Here is a 22,054-nt window from a genome sequence, read left to right on the forward strand (position 1 = left end):
TGGTGCCTGAAGGGGACTGAGCGAAGGAATCAAAATATAGACTGAAACAGCAGAATGGAAAAGGATTATTGGTGGCAGTAACTGAATGGGAGGAGAGAGAGCGAGAGCTGAATGAGTATGAAAGATGTAAAGATGGTAAAATATTGAGGAGAGAATATTAAGGAGAGGCTGTGTGACACAGAGAAACACTCATTACCATGTTGTGTTTACCTTCACCCGATAGTGGTAGTAGTGTTTCTTTGGGTGGGTGATATCGCCTCAAAATTATATTGGCAATAACAATATTTCGGACAATATGGGAAAAAGTTTTCTTAACACTGTAAAATAAACTTAAATTCCAAAAAAGTTAAATAACAAACAGCAACAAAACCAGCAACAATTTAAATTTTAAAAGCGTTTTACAATTTAATGCAAATAAATTTTGCGAATAAGCTAAATCCAGCTCAGTTAAAGACTTTTTACTTCACAGTGCTGGTTTATACTGTTTAAACAAGTATTGTTTGGTCAGTCAGTCAAATGAAGTTTAAAAGCCACTTTGTAAATGTAAAGTTTATTTTTACTGTTTTTGTACATCTCTGTATCTTGTAACATTCTGTCTCAGACATTGATCTCAAACCATTTTCTGAAGCCACCAAAATACATATTTAAATATTGATATCCTGATACTGATTTTATAAACTACTCATGAACTATGAAACACAGGCTTAGAGCCAAGCAATCAGCGAGCCTTTGCTACTGATGGGAGCTTTGTCATCCTCCACTCCCCACAGCATAGCACAAGCACTGTTTTATTTTGGCACCAGTCTATTGTGTGACTAGCGACCTTGGTGTCAGTGAATGATCATTTATACAAGAACTGCTGTTCACCATAAAGTAAATTGCCGTCTTCCCTGAATATCAGCTGAATATCTATAGGTTGTAGTCCTGTGGTTAGTGTATGGTTTCTGTTCTGACTAAAAGGTGCACAGATTCTACTTGTATGCTGAAGCACTGATCTGTTAATCAGATTTTCCTGTATTTCATTATATTGTGAAATGACACAGGAACAATACTGTGACGGCTGAAGTTAGCAAAAGACAATGGAAAGGGTTGGAAATAAAAGACATGTTGTTTTTGAGAGGGGTTTTTAAACTGTTTTAGGCAGCTCACTGAGAGGATAAAAAAAGAAACATCTAATTCACCATCATACATTACTTATTTGACATAATGATTTTCTTTTCATAGTTTCATATCTGACTGGATAGATGTCCTACGGGGCATCTGCGGTGCATAGAAGTGATCTGTGGTTGCCTGTTTGTATTCACAGTGTGGTTTGCTGTTACTAATACTGTACACTTCTTTTGCTCCATTCTTCTATCTTCCCTTCCTCCTCTCCATTTACATCTTCCAGCTGCTGCATTGCCATGGTAACTGTGCCACTAGTCCTGCAGTGCTATCTATGTGTCCTAGACCCTGCGCAGCAATTAAATACCTCTAATTAAACAGCACTAATTAAAGATGCTGTTTTTCATTTTCTGTCCTGTTACACTTTGTTTAGTTTGAATCTGTTTACTTGAATAATTTAAATTTTGGTTTCATATCAGGTGTGAACACAGCTCCACACTTCCACTGTAACTGTCTAATCCAGGCTGTGATATCTCATTGTAGACACGAACTGATTAATATGAACCACTGGAGGTTAAGCCTTGTCCTTTCGTTCCCTTTTCCCCCTTCTCAGTCTCTCGCTCTTGCCATAATCCTGAATTTCATCATAGTTTCAATCACCAAGCCATTTGCTGCTAATCAGATGGAAATTCTTCAGTCTAATATCCTGAGGGTCTGATGAGCACCAATCCTCTCCAAAAAAAAAAAAAAGACTTATTAAATGTTGGAGGTCTGCATGAATCCCTTGTTGCCTCTCTCATGATCTCTTTTTCTCCTCTCTTGATATTTTTGTAATGTTTTAACATCAAGCTTCATTTTCTCTTCTCTTCTCCCCCATTTACTCACACAGAATATCTCCATCTTTTCTATTTGTTTCACTTCACCAGCCCGTAGTTTCCGCTCTCCTGGCTGACAGAAAGCTGTTATTTGGTAAAGGTCAGCTTGTGATTGGCAGCTATACGCTCTGAGTCGAGATGAATACTGTCAAACCACTGCTCATTTTTGCAATTGTAATGAAGGACTGCAAGAGAGATGGCTTTTCTTTTGTTCAGTTTCATGTCACAGACTCAAGGCTAAATATATTTATACATACATATGCATGTATTGCACATTTCTTTTTACCCCTTCCCCAATTATTTTGATTTCTCCACCTCGTCTTCACTGGAGAGGGAGCAGGCAAGTGAAAATGAAGAGCCACAGAGTAGATATCACATTTGCATGTATCTGATATGAAAGCATACGTCTTGGTTTTTGCTAAAGTAGGTCACTGTCACTGCAGTTTACTGCAGGAAACCTAAAAATGTGACAGCAAAGTAGCTTCTATATATGGTGTGATGAGACTTCTTACTACATGCACTCAGTTATAATTTACATTTCACTTCACTTTTTCTTATTCAGGTGCAAAATTCATGCCACAGTGTTTTTTCATAGATTCCATAGTGATTTTTCTTTGGAATCTATTTTATTGTGGCATAATTATAACTGACTGTGGTGTCAGTTGAGACTGCACGATCAATAGATGGACACATTGCTGCTATTTCACTTTACTGCAGTACATATAAAGACACACATGGGAGATCCACAAAGCATAGACGTGATCTTAGATCAGGTCTGTTTGAGTTTTCAAGTCGGCTCTAATCTCTGTCAAAAAACGTGGAGAGTTCAGTCCAAAATACTTGCGAGCCATCCACTCAGCACTCATGCATGTTGTGTTGAACATACATTATATGTAGTAGGGCTGCCACAAACGATTATTTTGATAGTCGACTAGTCACCGATTATTTTTGCGATTAGTCGACTAATCAGATCATGCATCCATTGGACGTAAAACGTACAGCTTATTGCACCAGCAGCATCTGCTCTTATATAACTATCATCAGCTTACAGCTTTAAGTGTTTAAGGTATGTGCTAACTAAAAATAAAGACAAGATGATAGTTTATTAAATTTTAATGAAATTTGCAGATTGTTTCGGTGAAGTTTAATAAACTCCTTGCTATCTAAACTATAACGGGACACCGGAGTATATTCTCCAGCATCTCACACTTCTGATAATCAGTTGTCTGCTTGACGTTTATTCAGCTGTGTAAAAACTATAACTTTAATCTCAGCCAAACCGATTTACTCAGGAACAAATAAAATACTAAAAAAAAAGCCAAACAATAACATTTTGAAGTTATCTAAGTGACTTATATACATTTAACCTGAGTAGCGAAAGACGGCGGTGGGTTTGAAAACGATTTGCCGAGTCCGGTGTTCTCACGGGTTCTAGTGAGCCTTGCCTCCCTCTAGCTATCGAGCTAGTGGGTAACAGACATCTCCGAAAACGTCGGAGCGCTTTTGAAAATATGTAGTGTCTTGATAAACTGAACAGATATTTGAGGTTTACACAGCTACATTCTCGCCTGAAAATATGTTAGACGTTTATTTTGTGACCCAGAAAGAATAATAAGAGTAATATTAAAACTAACTAGCTGCCGCCATTGTTGGAAACTGAGCTGGGCTGCGCTATGAATTCTGTTACAGAGCTACTTCTTCTTCTTCGGGGTTTAACGGCAGCTGGCATCCTTGTACATGCAGTGCTGCCATCTTCTGTTTCAGTCCGTTATTACACTCTTAAATCCTACTAATTCCTGCGTGTTTTGTGATCTTACAAAGCTTCAAACGACGCGTCAACTATTAAATTAGTCGTCGACGATTTTGATAGTCGACGTAATCGTGACTAGCCCTATAAGTCAGTAAGTCCATTAGCTCATGGACTTATAATTGTGAAGGTGTTAATACACACGAGTATTAAATACATATCAATATATTATTTAGCAAAAACCTGCAGGTGCTGTGAGTGTCTTCCCCATAAAAGAGGATACCACAGGCTGGGAGAGCAAATAGCGAAGGAATGTCTAGTTTTTATGTTTCATGACAGTCTGTTCGGTCTTTGGTGATTAAAAAAAGGATTAAAGTGACTTTCTTTTGTGGTGAAACACATGACTGCGTGTCCTGTGCGTGCATCTGGTACTCTTGTCATCAACCTATGAGCACAAACACATTCTCGTGCAAAAACGTCTGAGGAGACCTAACCATCCTTTCTAAACACAAACACACCAGTTGACCCATCGCTGATGTGTCTGATTTCTCTGTGCTGAGAGACATGGATCTTAAATAATGTCCACGCACATATGCACACACAGTTCTAAGTATAGTATAAAATATGAACAGGGAGGATCGGTGCAGTGGGTGAGCCTGCTAAAAGCTCCAGGGACAACTCCATGTTCTTTTAAATGCAACTTCAGCAGCATCCTTGCAGCCATACTACATCATGTATAAGACATTTGACACAAGTAAGATGTACACTAACAAGCAATCTGTCTGACTAATAACCTACCTGTTCACTCCAATATGTGCATACATGTTCTGCGCAGCCAACTAGACAGACAGAGGTTCCCATCTGACGGCAAGCAAATGCTCACATTAATATTTGAGTTTCTGCTCTGTCCAGACATGCTGCGGAGAAAACTGCATAATTGATGTGGAAATGTCCGACTACTTACTCTCTCCTCCTGCTTTTGAGGCTGCCAGCCTTTCCTCTGCTATTCATCTGTGTTCGCCCTTTCTTCTTTCAGCCTCATTCTGCTGAATTATTATCAGAGTGCTGTTTCTCCCTGCAGATACTGACCGTGAATATCCATTCCACTGCTTTTGCTCGGATATGTCAGCATATTTAATTAAAAAATGTCAGCTTTATTAAACAGAGGATCATCTGTGGCTTCTGTGGCAATGGCTGCATTATGAGCTTCACAGTCAATTCAAGCTGTTCTGGAGATATTTGGTGTTCAGTGAAGAGAAATGTTTCCCTTCTGTGTTGAAGTTGAAGCAGAAATTGAGTGTTTGTGTCCCCAGTTTCTCAAACTAAGTTATTGTTTAGCTACTTACACGTGATTTTGTTTGGGGAAGCTGTTTTTTCTTCCCCTTTATCCAGTTTAGAGTAATTAACTCACTGATTGCCACAATCATTATATGATGTGTTATCAGTCTAAGTGATATAAAAGGAGTTAACTAAACTGCATTCATTTCTCTTTGTATATTTTCAGCAGTGTAATAGTAAATGTAAAAAGCAGGTGCTTCACCTACTTTATCTTAATCTAAATTTTTAACTCCACCTTTCTGTGTGATTCAAGAAGACAGACTAGTCATTCCTTTAAGCTCTTTACCTTTTACTTTCCCCTGTGTGCTCGTTCACTTAATGAGACACTCAATCAGGTTGTGAGAGAGCCCATCTTCATTCCTCTCTGTCTTCTGTTACAGCCACTTCCCCTGTTTATTTATTTATTTTTCCAATTTATTTTCTGCATATCGCCCTCGTTTCTTCTCTTCATACATCTTACATTCGGATTCTCATTTTGCTCTTGTCTTGTTCAAGGTCAGAAATTTAAAGCGATGGAGAATAAAGGAAAACAAATGAATGAGCAGAACACTTAACACATGCTCTGCTTTCACAATGAGGGCCTTTTTATCTTCTCATTCATATTTTCAGGTTGGTAAATGCAGCAGGAAGATGTCTTGTAGCACAAATAATTCATTCTGTAAAGTTTGATTTGTGCATCTGTGCAGTATGAACAATACTGCACAGATGAAAGAAGGCATATTTATTTAATGTTTGCGTCAAAGGAAATATTCTGGTCAAAAATAACTTGGTGATGTCATCGAGAGTAGGTTTCTGGTTAAACCCTGAAGACATTTATAAAAATATAATAGCATATTATAGTCCGAGTATTTGGTTTGGGATGCAAATGTTTGCAGTGTTTTGTAGTAATACTGCTCAAGCAAGGTGAAAAATATTAGTCCTGGCATAGAACAAATCTCTGACACAGGTACTGGATTTACCTCTAATGCATCTTACTAGTCAGTAGGTAATGAGCTAAGAGGGTAAAGTAAAAGGAAGTTAACTAGCTTTTGGTAAAGACAAAGTTTTCTTTTTTCTGATGCACAGATATTATTTTGTATTTGAGATTACTGTCTTGAGTAAGCACATAGCTTTGCTACGTTTTATTATAGATATAATGATATTATTACTGGGAGCCGTTACTTGGGCTTTGATCAGAGTAGTAATACTTGGTAATAAAAGAACAAACAAAGTCCCTCTGCCTCTTTCCTTATTATTTTGTCTTGGATTTTTATTTCCTTGAACTCCACTTAAAAAAGACATCTCACATCTTTATCATCAGTCTCAGTTGCCAGTTGTGTGTTTGCAGACATCCCCTTTTCCTCTTCTGCATCTTTGCATCTTCTTTTCTGTGATCATGGTTGGTTGGCATGCTCACATGCGCTGATCCCTGATATAAACAATAGTAGCACAAAGTTGCTGAGCAACAATGACATGAGATGACAAGTCCAGAGATGACAAAAATATATATATATATTTTTTTCTTACCTATTTGCATAGTCTGTGGTGTAATTTGCTTAAATCTCTTTTCACTGAGCAAATTCACTGGATTAAGACTTCACACATTGTCTTTTATTATGAAAATGGCACACGTTAACAAAACACATCTCGATCAGTTAATTAACTTCTCATCAGCCATGAAGTAAGGTAATCGGATATGATTTTCATTCCCTGTGATTCTCCCTGAATTACCTGCCACAAAAGTGTTCACTGTGTTAAAGAAAGAACTCATCATGTGAACACAGATGTAGGTTTTCTGTTTTCTGTCTGTCTTACTGTCATTCCTGCTTATTCCTTTACGTCTTTCTGTCTTTCAGGGACCAGCCCACTGGACAGTCCTCGCAACTTCTCTCCCAACACAGCTGCACACTTCTCCTTTGTTCCTGCTCGCAGGTAAGACTTCCATTTATGTGCTAAGGATGTTTGTGTTTGCAGTCACCCATGTAAAAAACACAGAAGCGTTGTTGTCCTCAATAAACAAACTGATTGTATTAGTGATCATTAGCTCTTACCAGTTCTTTTCAGTTTTAAGTTCTACGGTACATCAGAAAAAAATAGAAATAAAGTAAGAGATTGCAGATGTTGAGTCCAAATAGATAAGGTGTACTTCATCTTTTAATGTCCGTATCTTTGAAACAGTGTTAAACAACTCAGTGACCTATGAGAGCCCTATGAGAGCTGAGCAGCTGCTGATGTAAATGAGTGTGTGAGCTGATGAGGAGGCAAATTTGTAAATACTATTTTACATATCTTATCTTTAAAAGATCTGTGCTCCCATATCTGTGCCGTGGCTAGCATATGTTGCTAACTTCCGGGAACTATTGTGAGACACTGTGATCCCTAGCTGTGGTGGGGGGGTTGGAATCTATTTGACTGAACTGAGACTCTCCATTCGAGGACTGAGCCGAACAGGCAGGCTGTTTGCCCGACGACGTCATCAAACACTGAGACACTGTGTGTGTGAGGTGCTCAGCGAAAAGGAGCATTAGTGCTGATTTGAATTGGAAATCCCTCTCTGTCCAGCCACTGACCTCAGAGCTGCCGCTGCTCAGCACACTGTGGGGTGAGAGGGACACCGTGTGGTGGAGTCTGATATGACGGGCCTACTGTTCCTACTCGCATAAAAGCCTTATTTTACCAGAAACACTTTCATTTAAATGTATTTTTTGAAATGCTTTTTCATTTGGCTTTGCATGAAAATAATTGTGCTTGTTGTCATAAAATAAAAAATACATATGGCTTGCAACAAAAAGTGTGCCACTCTGCACTGCCAACAAAGTATCAGCAGTTAAACTTTTTTCTATATCAGATATGTTTTGTTTGGAAAACCAACTGAGGCAATTTGCATCTATTTTTCAGTCTGTGTGACAGCAATAAAAATAAATAAATAAATAAAAAGAAAACCATTGTCTTGTCTTCTTCACAGCCATGGACACAGGGCTGACAGGTAATGTCTCCATTCTGACCTCTGACTTTTCCGCCTGCCTCTTCCTGCCCTCTGTCCTGCATGACTCAGCGCACACACACACACACACACACACACACACACACACACACACACACACACACACACACACACACACACACACACACACATTTATCTCTGCTTTTTTTAATAAGCAGAGATAAGAATGACATGAAAAAGCATCCTCTTGTTTTTTTCTATTGGTGAATACTCAAACATTCTCATTTGTTCTCACAAAACACTTCCGCAGGGGAAATCTATTTTCAGTTATGGCTCTTCAGGCTAGCCTCTCCTGTACTCTCTCCTCTGTTGCCCACCTGTGTTTTAGGAATTCAAACATCCTAAATAGCAAGACCAGGAGTGTTCCTTTTGAAGAAGAAGGGTAATAAGGAGTGAAGTCAGTCAGACACCGGGGGGGGGGGGGGAATAACAAAGAAAAGCACAAGAGGAACTAACCTTCAAAATAAAAGTGGAACTAAATTGAATGAGGGACAGTCCAGAGACAACAGGAATATGTAGACAGACAAGGTAACACGAGAAAAATGAGGACCCTCCCAGAACACAAAGGCAATAGAGAGAAAAAAAAACAAAAGAGAGAATTATATCCATAAACAAATATCATAATGAACACCACAGGGTTTTGTTTTGTTTTTTTTAGAGGAAAAACAAATCATTTTTTAGATATTTAAATAAGTGCTTTTATGATCTTTTTATAAATTTCTTCAAAAATCTCCAGAAGAAGTTTCACTCGTTTTAGCCAAAAGTGTAAAACAAAAAGAAATGAAATACTTGCGAGATGTTTTTAAAGTCGGACATGTTTAATTGGATCTGGAGCTGAGACACAGAAGGGGTAACGAGGCACTTCAGGTTTGTTAGGATGAATATTTACTGAAAGTGACAAAAAGCTGGCTAATGTTTGATAACCAGAAGGTATTTGTGAAGTAAAGAAACCGGATGAGCTGTCGAGTCTGTGAACTCTGTGGTGCTTCTCTTTACGTGTGCAAAGTCTCAGTGGATGCTTTTTGTACACATTAGGTTCAATTCAATTCAATTCAATTCAATTTTATTTATATAGCGCCAAATCACAACAAAAGTCGCCTCAAGGCGCTTCATAGATACAGAGAAAAACCCAACAATCATATGACCCCCTATGAGCAAGCACTTTGGCGACAGTGGGAAGGAAAAACTCCCTTTTAACAGGAAGAAACCTCCGGCAGAACCAGGCTCAGGGAGGGGCGGCCATCTGCTGCGACCGGTTGGGGTGAGAGAAGGAAGACAGGATAAAAGACATGCTGTGGAAGAGAGACAGAGGTTAATAACAGATATGATTCAATGCAGAGAGGTCTATTAATACATAGTGAGTGAGAAAGGTGACTGGAAAGGAAAAACTCAATGCATCATGGGAATCCCCCGGCAGCCTACGTCTATTGCAGCATAACTAAGGGAGGATTCAGGGTCACCTGGTCCAGCCCTAACTATATGCTTTAGCAAAAAGGAAAGTTTTAAGCCTAATCTTAAAAGTAGAGATAGTGTCTGTCTCCCGAATCCAAACTGGAAGCTGGTTCCACAGAAGAGGGGCCTGAAAACTGAAGGCTCTGCCTCCCATTCTACTTTTAAATACTCTAGGAACAACAAGTAGGCCTGCAGAGCGAGAGCGAAGTGCTCTAATAGGTTCCATGCTATCTTTCCGCTTCACCTTTTCTTCCACCTACTGTAATACTTTTCCACTGTATGTGACACTGCTTCATCTTGTTATTCTGGCTGTGGAGAATATGTGGTATTTCACTGAAAATGATCATTGAGTGCTGATGTCTTCATTCATTTTCTTTAATGTTCGCTCTTTGTTTTTAAGGACGGATGGCAGACGCTGGTCTCTCGCTTCATTGCCTTCCTCTGGATATGGCACCAACACTCCCAGTTCCACTGTCTCGGTAAATAAATTCACTATACTCTGTCTATGCATGTATTTGTATGTCTGTTGTAGTGATCTATAGACTCATCCACGAAAACTAGAAACACATACTTTATTTCACTTACTACAAAGCTGCAAAACTGCCATAGCCTCCACTGCTGATTCCTTCATTCTGATACCTTACTGTGTACTTCTGTGTCCTACTCTTTTTCTTTCCCTCAGTCTTAGGGACATGTCAAATGTCCCACTTGGTCTTATTCTCCTCCTTGTCCTTTACCTTCTGCTGTTCTTTCATCTCCCTTTTTTAAAATTGCACACTTCCTCTGTGGCTCCTGCCTTTAAAATGAGACTTGCTGTGCATCAAAGGCAGCAGGCTGGCTAAGTTGTCTGAGAAGCCGTGAACGTGAGCATCGAGACTAACACAATCATTGTACTAAGAGAGAACCAAGCCCCCCTTCCCTTTTATCTTATTCAGACAAATAAGACCTTTGTTGTGTGAATTTCACCCTAACTGGGTTTTTTTATGCTGTATGCCCTTTCTGTCACAACCCCAAAAGGATTCGTGCCTCCTACTGAAATCAAACTGGGGACTTTTCACTTGTCAGCTTTAGAAACTCACATTCACTGAAGTTCAGCTTAAACTTGTTTGGAAAACCTTTCCAGTAGTGGAATTGCAAAACTACATACATTATAATTTGATGATACACAGATTTACAGCTATGCCAAGCACTTCATTCTTCAGTCTTTCCACTCTGTTTTTCTGTGTAGAAACGAGCCTTAACACCAGGAATTCCTGCAAGGACAGACACAAATTGTTCCAGCTAGAGATAATGCTAGAATTTCCTCGCGCCAATTTCCATTTAGAGCACTTTAACTTTTAAAAAAATACATCATACAAGCAAAAATAGTTTTAGCCTGTAGTATAATCCTAGCTTAGCTCCCTTCAAACCTTACAGGCATTTCCAGCTTGGAGTAATCTGCTTTTCCTGTCCCTTTCTCCTCTAATGAGAAGGGGACTAAACTTTACTCCAAAGACAAACTCAACCCAGAGTTCTTCTAATCCCAGTTTAGCTCCGGCCTAACTCCTCACTGTAGCTTCAGTGCTGGTTGTAATCTATACTCCGTTTGTGCTCCTCCTCTCACAGTCCTCCTGTTCATCCCAGGAGAAGCTGCACCAGCTGCCCTTCCAGCCCACACCTGACGAGCTGCACTTCCTTACCAAACACTTCAGCTCTGAGAGCATCACAGATGAGGAGGGACGACGCTCCCCCGCCATGAGACCACGGTCCCGCAGCCTAAGGTAGGAGCTCTGGGCTAGCTCACAAGATATACTCTGATTAGATCCAGCAAAATGCCACATGAAACCCAGCCTACGTGTTAGCGGAAAGCAGAAATGAACGATAAAGCAAATGCCCTGCATTTTTCTATAGCTGCTAGAGGCTTCCTGCAAAAGAAAAACCCTTGTAGGGCCCAGATGCACAAACCCTGCTTGCTATTCAAAGAAGAGTTGATGCAACACGTCTCTGCTAAACATGTCTCTCTCAATTTTGTTTTACATTCAAAGGGAGCATATCGTTTTCAAAAAGGAGTATAGTTTCTCAGCTTAATCAACCAGTATTATGTCTTTGTAAAATGTACAATTTTACAAACAATGTAGATCTTTTTGCACTTGTAGGTGCAGACCATTCAGATCAAGTCAGTACTTGAATTTAAAAGTAATCTCATAAATGTATCCTTTCTGTCCCGTGATCTAGAGATGGTTTTTCTCACCTTCAATTTGTGTCAGAGAAAGTGATGCAACGTTGCTTTCAGTCAGTCCTGGATGAAGATTGCTCATTTTGAGTGGAAAGTTGCTGGGCCTTCATTAGTCTGTAGAGGAGGCTCACACTGCTGTGCCCCTTCACTTGTGGAGGTCTGATTTTTAAATACAGCATAGCACTAAAATAGCATTTCACATAGGATGAACAAACATTAGCAGACCCAGATTGTGTGTGTATTTGTCAGTCTTAAAAAGGTCACACATATTCCTCTGACTTACCCATGACAGGTGTAAGTGAGAATAGTGCTCACTGTGACACTCACCTGTCAAACTGTAGCTCTGTCAGTGTTGCGTTGTCTCCAGCCATCTTTGCTTTTTTGTGATTCTATTTCTGTTCCTGGTGGTCAAGAGATACTTTCAGATTTCACCTCATCCTATCATCTACAGATTTTCTGTATCAGTCCTCTTTAAAATTTCCTTGTATCACACACTTGTTTTGACCCCTTCATCTTTTCGTCTCGGCATCGTTCTCCTTATCTTTATCCCTGTTTCTTTATGGATAGATATCGAATGCTTTCATCCTATGAGATGAAAGCAGGCAATACCAAGTTACATGGTGTGTATCTGATTAGACTCCCGCTGTGTTTAGTGGTGTGTGTGTGTGTGTTTGTGTGGTTTGCTATCTCAGGTAATCCACCATCAACAGTGTCCCTATATAACCTTGATATCTCTCCAGTCAGAAAATAAAATGAAATAAAAAGATCTCAGATGTTACATTTTAGCACCAACAGTTAAAAGGGTGAAGACCAAGATAAAATGTACCTGCTTCTATCAGAGATAAAAGAAGAGCTGACAAGCACAGAGCACTTGCTGACAGTGAGCAAGTTACTTTACTCTGAGGTGACTTTGAAAAGTGTTTCAACTGTGGCTGGTTGTCAGCCCCCCTCGTATGAAGGAGGAGTGAGCCTCAGCAAAACCCTGACATCATATTAGTCTACCAGCAGTGAGTGTCATTAAAAAGCTTTTAATGAGCAGTCTATAGACAATCTACAAGTTCAGAGGAATAGCCAACAGAAAGCAGTAATAATGTGAGGAGTAAATGCAGTTTAAACGTTTGAAAAGGAAACGCAAAAAGATAAAAGAAGAACAATGAAAGAAATTAACTGGAGTCACTGACTGGACCCATCAGACAAAAGAAGGAACGAGAGAAGAAGAGTATGTGTATTTGGATGAGAGAGGCCATATAGTGAACATGAGCTGCAAAGCAATAATATATGATCATGATTTTATCATTCTGTTGTAAGGAATGACCTTCACCATTGTTTTTGTCAATCTCTAGCTTCTTTATTAATCTCATTTTTAGTAGGATCATAGATCCGTTTGTATTGTTGGGTTGTTAAGACATCATAGCTAAAACAAAATATATATATACCTCATATTTATGTAGTAAACAAGGATGTTTAAATACAGAAAAACATTTTTTTTAATTCATATCAGTTTTATACACTCTTCAATCTGTCAGTCATCACCTGGACAGTTTCCATCACCTGAGGGGGTTCCTTCAAGGCTGAGCATCTCTTGTCTCCTTCCCTTTCACTCTACTGTCTGCAACCATTTCTGTTGGTGAGTGTAGAGGTCAAGCTAACTGATGCAGCACTCCATCATTGCTGCTTCCTTTTTAACAGTCCTTACAGAGCCTGAAGATGTGGCCTGGCTCACTGAATAAATGATGGTCCCACTAAGATCAAACCAGGTGGACTATGTGTCACTGCAGGATCTTTTGGTTGCCACTAAAGTGTCGCCTTAAATCTGACCGTTACTAGCAAAGCCCCCACACAATAACAGCTCCTTCTAAATGATTCATGGTGGGAATGTCACAGGCAGAAACCATCTCTTCTTTTTCTCAGTGTCTGGTAAAGACACAGCAACTGATGAGGGGAGGTGCGCACTACTTAATCTCCGGGAAGCATCTCTGTGACGTCCACACCTTTTTAAAGCTGGTAACTCCAATGAGCTTATACTCAGCAGGCACTGATTCCCTTCTTTGCTCCTCTTTTTCTGAGCCTTTTTCATAACAGTATTTTGCTGTTTTTAAGACTGCACTTCAAAAAGCCTTAAGAGGGCTTTTGCTCTTATCTTAGCAGTAGCTTGGATCAGCACACCTGACAGCTTTGCTTTCTTCAGTGTTTTTTCTACACTGTGTGTCCAGACTTTTCTCTGGTGCTTTTATGCTGAGCAAACAGCAAAGTCAGAAATGGTAGGTGACTAATTTATCTGACAATTTAAACTTTAACGAATTTCACGCAATAGAAACAAATTGCGGATTATAGATGAAATGTGTACTTCCAAAGAAAGGCTGTATGCAAACGCAAAAAGCTAGAAAACATTTTATAATTATGTTTTTTTTAAATAGTTGAGTTTAAGCAGCTTAACACAAATTGAAATTCGTGACTGGAAACAGAGCCAGAAAGTAAATGAAGACAAAGTACTGAAATTACACTTTACATCAGTTTTGAAAAGAATTTGCACCACTGTTTTAGGATTCACTAAACAAACATACCTTCACTGTTCCTTTATATTTTCATTAGGTTTTAGCTTGGAGGATTTTAATGACATCATCGATGATTTTTGGTGGTGAAGGCACAACGTGCCCCCCTCTCTGTCACGCTCAATTAGGCGTCTTATTTCCCCAAGTCAGACGCCTCAGTTGTGAAGCAGCAATGTTATTTTTTCTGTCTCGCTCTCTCACTCTCTCTTTTTCTCTCTCTCACACACACACACACACACACACACACACACACACACACACACACACACACACACACACACACACACACACACACACACACACACACACACACACACCCACCAATCATCTCTCCTCCCACCTCACCTCAGCCTTCCCCCAGCCTCACCATCACCATCTGATTCCCTGTCTCATCTGATTTACTTCAATTATCCTCTGCAGAAATCAGCTCTTTTGCATTTTGAGTGCCTTTTGTCACATGTGGCACCACTTAGAAAGAAAATGGGCCTTCACCCAATGTTTTAATTATCAAATTTCATATCTTTCTGAAAGTATAAGTGCTAACTTTCGAACTGCAGCCCCACACTAAAACAACTGTCCCACAGTTTGCTCCAATATCTCTTCTCCAAGGTCATTTCTCAGAGTAATGACTAAGACGATTTTCGCAGGGATTGCCGCAAGGCAGTTTTTATTTCCCATTACCGCAGAAATATAGCCAGGTTCTAATTAGCCTTTGTCTGGCTTTCTTATGTTATTCATCCAGAGGATTTCACTCTGGCGTCCGCTACACTGAATGGGAGATTTATTTTAATATCTGCTCAGGCTGCTCACAGGCATGAGCGCCCAACAAGAAGAACACAAAGAAGACACCAATGATATACTGTGAAAATTAAGAAAGTGCCTCAGGCTGTTTTGTACAAACTCCACCTCCTTTACTTACTGAGCCCTGTGGCAGAGCTGCCCAGCTTTTGATTGATTTTCTCTTTCCTTAATTTTTTTAAGGCACACGGACATTAAAGAAGTGCTTTAAAGTTGAACATGTCATCGCATCAGGTGATTGACGTACATGACTAACAATTGCCTTTGCATGTTCACGTGCACAGATTTCCTAGCCTTTTTCTTTTTGTAAAGCATCAGTAAACCCAAATTCTGTCTTATTGCTGTGCCGTTATGTCACAAAGACAGTTTTCTTTCACCAACTAGTTGAAAACACATCTTCCTTCTAGCTTTTTCAATTTTAAGCTGTTAACAAATTCAACAGTCCCTGCAGATGTTTCACAATGAAGCAGTGAAAAGGAAGGATGAGGTCCTTTTCAGTTAAGTTTGAAATCGTTATCGTAGAGTTGGATCAGAAAATACGTAAAAAGATTTTTGGGAGGGGTCTGTACTTAATTTGATTGATTAAGGTGCTCATGACCATAAAACCCTCACGTGTAGCCGAATTAAAAACATTTTTGCAAATACCGAGCCAAAATTCCTGCACAGCAAAGAAGAAAAAAAACCTCCATACCAGTTTTTTTAAATGCTTGATTGCTGCCAAGGTTATCCTTAATAAATGAAATAATAATTTAAAAACTGCATTTTGTATTTTCTTTTTTTATTATTTATTGTTTTGATTGTTTGATCATCTGAAACATGACAAATATGCAATGAAAAGTAAGAAATCAGGAAGGTGGCAAATACTTTTTCACAGCGGGGTGTGTGTGTGTGTGTGTGTGTGTGTGTGTGTGTGTGTGTGTGTGTGTGTGTGTGTGTGTGTGTGTGTGTGTGTGTGTGGTCATCTGTCAGTGTGATAAACTGCGCTCGTGACGTTCAGCATGTTTGTCACGTTCAGGCTGTTCTCATTCCTATTACGCTCGTAATTGGACTTTGAGCTGCTGGTTGATGACTCAGAGCATTACCTCATGGTACAGGTCACCATGTATGTGCTTGTGTGCACGGGTATATTTGTGTGTTTATCAGTGACTCATGCTAACAGATGTGTGGTGGCTAAAATGTCTTTGTGTTTGTTTGGGGGGTTTGTAACCTCAGTCATATTAAATCTCTTAAGTTTGCAGAAATTGTAAGGTGTCTTTTCTGCACTTTTGCACCTTTTTTAATGTATTCTTAAGATTTCAATTCATTTTAAAAACAAGTAACTTGTTGGTTGGCCTTCAGGTCAATTTTTTTTTTTTGTAAAATTAGATATTTTACTATATTTGAATTTAGCAAAAATGTTTTACCCCCTTGATGTGATGACCCTTTATGAGGTTAAGTTGTAAGAGCAATAAAAAGTCACTTTAGGCCTCTTGAAAATCAGAGGACATATACACTCAGTGCAATTTAAGTTTATTTATATAACCTCAGATCTTAACAAGTCACCTCAAGGTGCTTCATATTGTAAGGTAAAGACCCTACAATAATAGAGACAAAACTCCAGCCAGGCTGGGGGTGATGGGAGGAAAACAGGACAAAAGACACCCTGTACATAGCTTAGCGCTTGCTAAATTGACCATAGATGTCGATGTACATTGATGGATGGATAAATGGATGAATGGATGGAAGTGGGCTGTGTTATAGAGATGCCTTCATTAATTTTCCTCCTTTTGCTCAGACCATTTACATACAAGGGGGAGCAGAATTTAAAATCCAGTGTGCTCAAGTGCACTGGCATCACCCTTCTAGTAATAAACATGTATTCAAGTTGTTTCTGAGTGACACTAAAGGCAAGCTTAGACAATTTTAATAACAGTTGAATTTATGGCTGTGTTTACATATGATAGATGTTTATAACAAATGTACTGACAGTGTATCTTCAAGAAGGATATTTAAAATCATTCCAGAAACAACCAAACTAATGGTTTAAAACAGATGAAGATATGTTGTGTGCCAGATTCCTAAAGTTCCTAAAATACTCATCGTTTGGAAAGCAGTTTTCACTTTCATATATGATAGTAAATGAAACCGAAGGTTATCAAAGCCTTGTTCACAATTAAATGTTTCTTCCGTGACTAAAACACATACACACACATACTGCCTTCTACCTGTCATCATCTCATATTGTGGAAGTGAGACATGGAAAGGTCAAGGGTATTGCTACTGTTGCTGTTTTGTGTTATTGCAGAGAGAGGTCAGGTGTGGGGGTTGGTTCATGATAGAATAAGAAAAGGGATGAGTCCCGGGAGAAGCACAATACAGAGAAAATGAAGTCCACTGTTGGTGCTAGTATGAACTAAAGGAGACGTCACTGTCAGTCTGTCAGGGCATGAAAATCCCCCCGAGGACTAATGGAGACTCGCTGCACGGAGCTGGACGAGTAGTGAAGATGCTTGGCTTATTACTGACGCACACATGCTGTCCGTTGGTCTGCCAGCCTCCAGAGGCGTTACCTTTGCGCTGCTCAGTGTGTGCAACCATGTGAGTCTAGAGGATGTCATGGTATTCGGTTGACACCGCTGAAGATGCACGTATGATGAAGACCCCCAGGTCCTGTTATTGTGTGTGAGCACCATCCCTTTTCTCTTCCCCTCTGCTCTGAGCTGACCGAGCCTGTCTGTCACTTCGGTTTCCTCAGGCCTGTTTCTGACAGGGCGGATCTTTTTTTTCAGAATACAAATGAGCACCAGAACTTTTCTAAATGTTCATCTGTGGAGAAAAAAAAATCTGTCTTTGCTTTATACTAGTTTGTGCTTTTTATGTATGTTACACAGAATCTTTAAAGAAATTCTATTCATTTTTACCATCTGAAGTTTGGGTCTACTACATGACTATCATTCATTCTGACATAGTGAACAGTTAGACTTATGTACTGAATTATTTATGGATGCTCACATGATCCCTTCTCACAAGTATTTGGCTTCAAATGCTAGTGTTTGTGCATCACATGCTCATATTTTTGGTTCCACAGTATACACAGAACAATTTCCTGATGAGCTACATCAAGAGTAACGTGTGACTGTCCTGGAAAGCATATGTTAAACAGTTTAGGCTTTTTGAAAATAATTGTTGCCTGTCAGCACATTTAACTAAAGGCATGCTAAGACTTTAATGGCTTACAGTTGGTGATTATCTCCATTTGCTTTGTTTCAGCCCTGGGCGCTCTCCTGTGTCCTTTGACCATGAGATTATGATGATGAACCATGTGTACAAGGAGAGATTCCCAAAGGTTTGTATTACTGACACACAGTTCCTAAAGAAACTAAAGGAAGTGCTAAAAAAAAAGGGATGGACAAAAGAACAACAATGCAAGTCTTTGCTTTCAAAGTTGGTCTAGAATCCAAACAACAAGCAGTTAAAAATGTTTAGAGTTCACTACTGTGTGGACAACTGCAAGAATTTGGGGATTTCATCATCTTTAGTACACAGTGTATTTTAAAAAAAAAAGAATCTACAGATGTTTCTGTGAGCAAGGGAGCACGCTGAGAAGTAGTGCTGAACTGCAGCGTTACATCAAAAACATACCTGATTCTGTAATAAGTGCATGGGCTCAGACAACTTCTGCTTAAGTTAGTCAATGAACACATTTCATCTCTATAGCCACTAATACAGTTTTAAGCAGTCCTATAAAAACAACAATGGTATTTTGATATTAGTTATGTTTTTTCATCATTGACACAGTTTTTGTCATTTTGCCTCTGCACACCACCCCGGTGGATTTTAAATCGGTCTTTCAAGATGTTTCTAAAGCGTAGACGTTCAGCTTTAATTCATGGCGTGTTGCTAATATATTGAGTTAACTGTTAAAGAATGTAAATTGCATTATACGTAGTTCAATATTTTAAGATTGTTTTTAAGAAGTGGATAAAAAAAAAACTGCTGTCTAGAACCCACGGACATCACATATGCTGCATTTCCTCCATCGAGATGCTCTGCTAGGCCTTTACTCAGCCAGCTTTAGTTGCTGCATGTTTGTGAATCTTTGTGCTGTCAGTTTAACAACTGAAAATCATGCTCTATTAGGCTAATATCAGGTCATTGACTTGGTCAAATATCTCATTTCTTTGTCTAGAGAGACTTGGATTGCTATGTGTTTGTTCATTATCCAGCACCATCAATTTTGCAGCATTTGTCTGAATTTGAGTGGAGAACATAACTTAAAAAAACAAAATAGATGCACCACAGTAATTAAAAAAATTGGTGCTAAGAACATATTCAAAATGAGCATATATTTTCAAGCCCTAATGCAGCACTGCTTTAAAAAAATATGTTGTTCATTACTGTGCAGTAAGGCTGCACATCCACAAGTGCAAATTAAGACTCCAGCATGCAGAGATATGCACATGCATAAAAAAAATCCAGAATTGCTGTCCAATGATCTGGCTGATCAATATGTGGAAGTCTAAGACATCGATGTGTTTGCTTTGTTTCTATTTTCTATTTAATACAGGATTTATACACAACTGAAATATTATTGCAAGTTGTTTTTATTCAATGAAGCAGCTGCAGTGTTACAGTAAGTGCTGTATGAGCAGCATTTTGAAATAAAATACTCTAATTTCTTATTAATATGTGACATCAGGGTTCGTCTCTGTTCCATATTTCTCTCTTTTTTCTTACAGCAACCTGTCCCTTTAAGTATTTGTTCAATTACTGTGACATAGATGATGTATTATGCTAAAGACTAGAAGTTTAGTGTTTCATTGAGTACATTATTTCAGGCCTGTATCAAACATCATTTTTGAATAATTAATTTTTCAATTAGAAGGGATTTTCCCTTACATATGAGATTATCTTATAGCCGTGCCGTTTACTGTCTCTCCATGTGTCTCACATGAGCGTACCTATGTGTGACTCATCCTTCTCCCCACCCTGTAATTGCCTTCCGCCTCCTCCCCTCAGGCAACAGCTCAAATGGAGGAGCGTCTGGCCGAGCTGCTTGCCTCCTCGGCCCCAGAGAAGATTTGCCCATTGGCCGACGGGGTCTTGAGCTTCATTCATCATCAGCTTATAGAGTTGTCCAGAGACTGCCTGGAGAAAAGCAGAGAGGACCTCATCACTTCCCGCTACTTCTACGAACTCCAGGAGAATCTGGAGAAGCTGCTGCAAGATGTAAGTTGATTCACAAGTTTATTCACAGTCCCGCAATAAGCCACTTTTGCTTCCAATTCTTAATCATTCCTTTGAATAAAGCGTGTAAGAGCAATCTAAATATAAGGACTTCATTTGCTTCCAATTGTGTTCCTCATGCACTTCTAAAAAACAAACAAACAGACACACAAAAATCAGCTCGGACACTTTTGACCAGGTGTAGACTGCAGTGTTGATTTTAGAGACCTCTAAATGTTTTAATTATTTAATTCTTTTCATTATTTTCTTCTCTTTAAAAATACACAAATAAAGACACAACATGTATAGTACCATCCCAGCCATGCTTGGTTTACTGTGCAACAACTTACAGTGTGACACACATCTTTGTTCACTCATTACGATTGCAAGTATGGTTACATGTCTTATGAATGCACAGAGGCTGCCGTTCCTTACAGACCTAAGACTTCCTGGGCTCTCACACATTCCTTCATAAACAGTTTGTATATTTCTGTCAATCAATTTAAATTTACTCGCTTGGTGTGACAAAATTATTTCAGACACCTCATGTCCGTTTACACAAGAGTATCAACATGACAGAGCACAGAAATGTACTTACACATGTGCGAGTGGTGGTGACATCTCTATTAGCTCAGTTTTCGGGGGCCTGAGGGTGTGATATTGTGGCTCCCACAGGCCTCTTATTGACCTTCTGTTCTACTGGGACACATAAACACAAGATATCTCAATCATAGACACACACATATATGCAGGCAAGCACACACACGCTCCGATTTTAATTTCACACTTCAGTGGTCACTGGGGACTGATGGATGACTCTCCCAGACGCAAGGAGGTGCAGTGGAAAGGTTTTGGGATGGCTGAGGATTGGAGGGGATTCCTCTGCTTTCGATTGGCCAGCAGGTTCACAGAAGAAAGGGGAGGTGGATGTACATGCATGAAGCCTGTTCAAAGTCTTTTGGAGGGTGCGAGGAACTCGGGTTGTGCACATCTGGAGAAGCGCTCCCAGCTCAGATGGCAGTGCAGCAATGCGGGCTGAATGATGACATCACCAATTAGGCGACATTAGACTGTTGTTTTTTTTTCTTCTGTTTTTTGTAATATAGCCAAGTGCAGCAGCAGGTGAAGCAGACCTACAGCTCAGAAAATGAATTTGTGAGCAGGTGGATGCAGGTGTAAAGACAACCTCAGCACTTTCATTTATGGGAATTCCACGTCATTTTTGTGGGTGTTTGTCCGAGACATGTATCGCACCTCGTGGCAGAGGAGGCTGGAAGAAGAGGAGGTGGAGGAGGTGATAAGGAGGAGCGAGTGGAAGGTGTTCATGGACTGCTGGGAGGAGGAAGGGACAGATGCCGACTTTACAGTTGAGTCAATTTCGGTTTGATTCAGTGTAGCTTTATTGAGACGTTGAGACTCGGTTACGTTGTTGTTGAGGATCAGACTCGAAGGTAAACTGAATGTTGCTGATCTGATGTCATACCTCAGGAGTTGCCTGCACTACTTTCTCTGGCTTTAGTAGCTTGTAACTTAAATAAATGTAAATTGTTCCACAAACAAAGCCTTTGAAAGGTTCATAAAAGAGAAGTGAGCATGCTTCAGAGGATGATGACAAATACACCCATATTGCAATTGTTGTAATCAGCTAGTTGCTTTGTGTCAGACAATACTAGGGTTGTATTATTCTTACCCCTCATCTGCAAGTTGAGTCTAACTAGTGTTTTGTGGCATTAAGTGCGACTTTGTGAGCAATTTCTTCCCAAATGCTGCTGTTGTTGGCTCAAA

At 39.5% G+C, this 22,054-nt stretch overlaps 1 protein-coding gene across 10 annotated transcripts in view; it reads left to right on the forward strand.

Moving 5' to 3' along the window:
* The window catches only part of mast2 (microtubule associated serine/threonine kinase 2), a 144,998-nt gene that overhangs the window by 97,812 nt on the left and 25,132 nt on the right, over positions 1 to 22,054 (forward strand). For 7 of the 10 annotated variants that reach the window (XM_084909928.1, XM_084909930.1, XM_084909929.1 and 4 more), the window contains 6 exons: positions 6,900 to 6,975; positions 8,009 to 8,029; positions 9,900 to 9,978; positions 11,105 to 11,259; positions 18,314 to 18,389; positions 20,063 to 20,272. In XM_084909928.1, coding sequence (XP_084766054.1) covers positions 6,900 to 6,975; positions 8,009 to 8,029; positions 9,900 to 9,978; positions 11,105 to 11,259; positions 18,314 to 18,389; positions 20,063 to 20,272 — 617 coding nt within the window. The remainder of the gene's footprint in view (positions 1 to 6,899; positions 6,976 to 8,008; positions 8,030 to 9,899; positions 9,979 to 11,104; positions 11,260 to 18,313; positions 18,390 to 20,062; positions 20,273 to 22,054) is intronic. The other 3 variants (XM_084909933.1, XM_084909937.1, XM_084909932.1) reach the window with 2 other exon arrangements.

Source organism: Perissodus microlepis, chromosome 17, assembly GCF_051167445.1.
Source record: "Perissodus microlepis isolate ML-2025 ecotype Zambia chromosome 17, ASM5116744v1, whole genome shotgun sequence".
NCBI lineage: Eukaryota > Metazoa > Chordata > Actinopteri > Cichliformes > Cichlidae > Perissodus > Perissodus microlepis.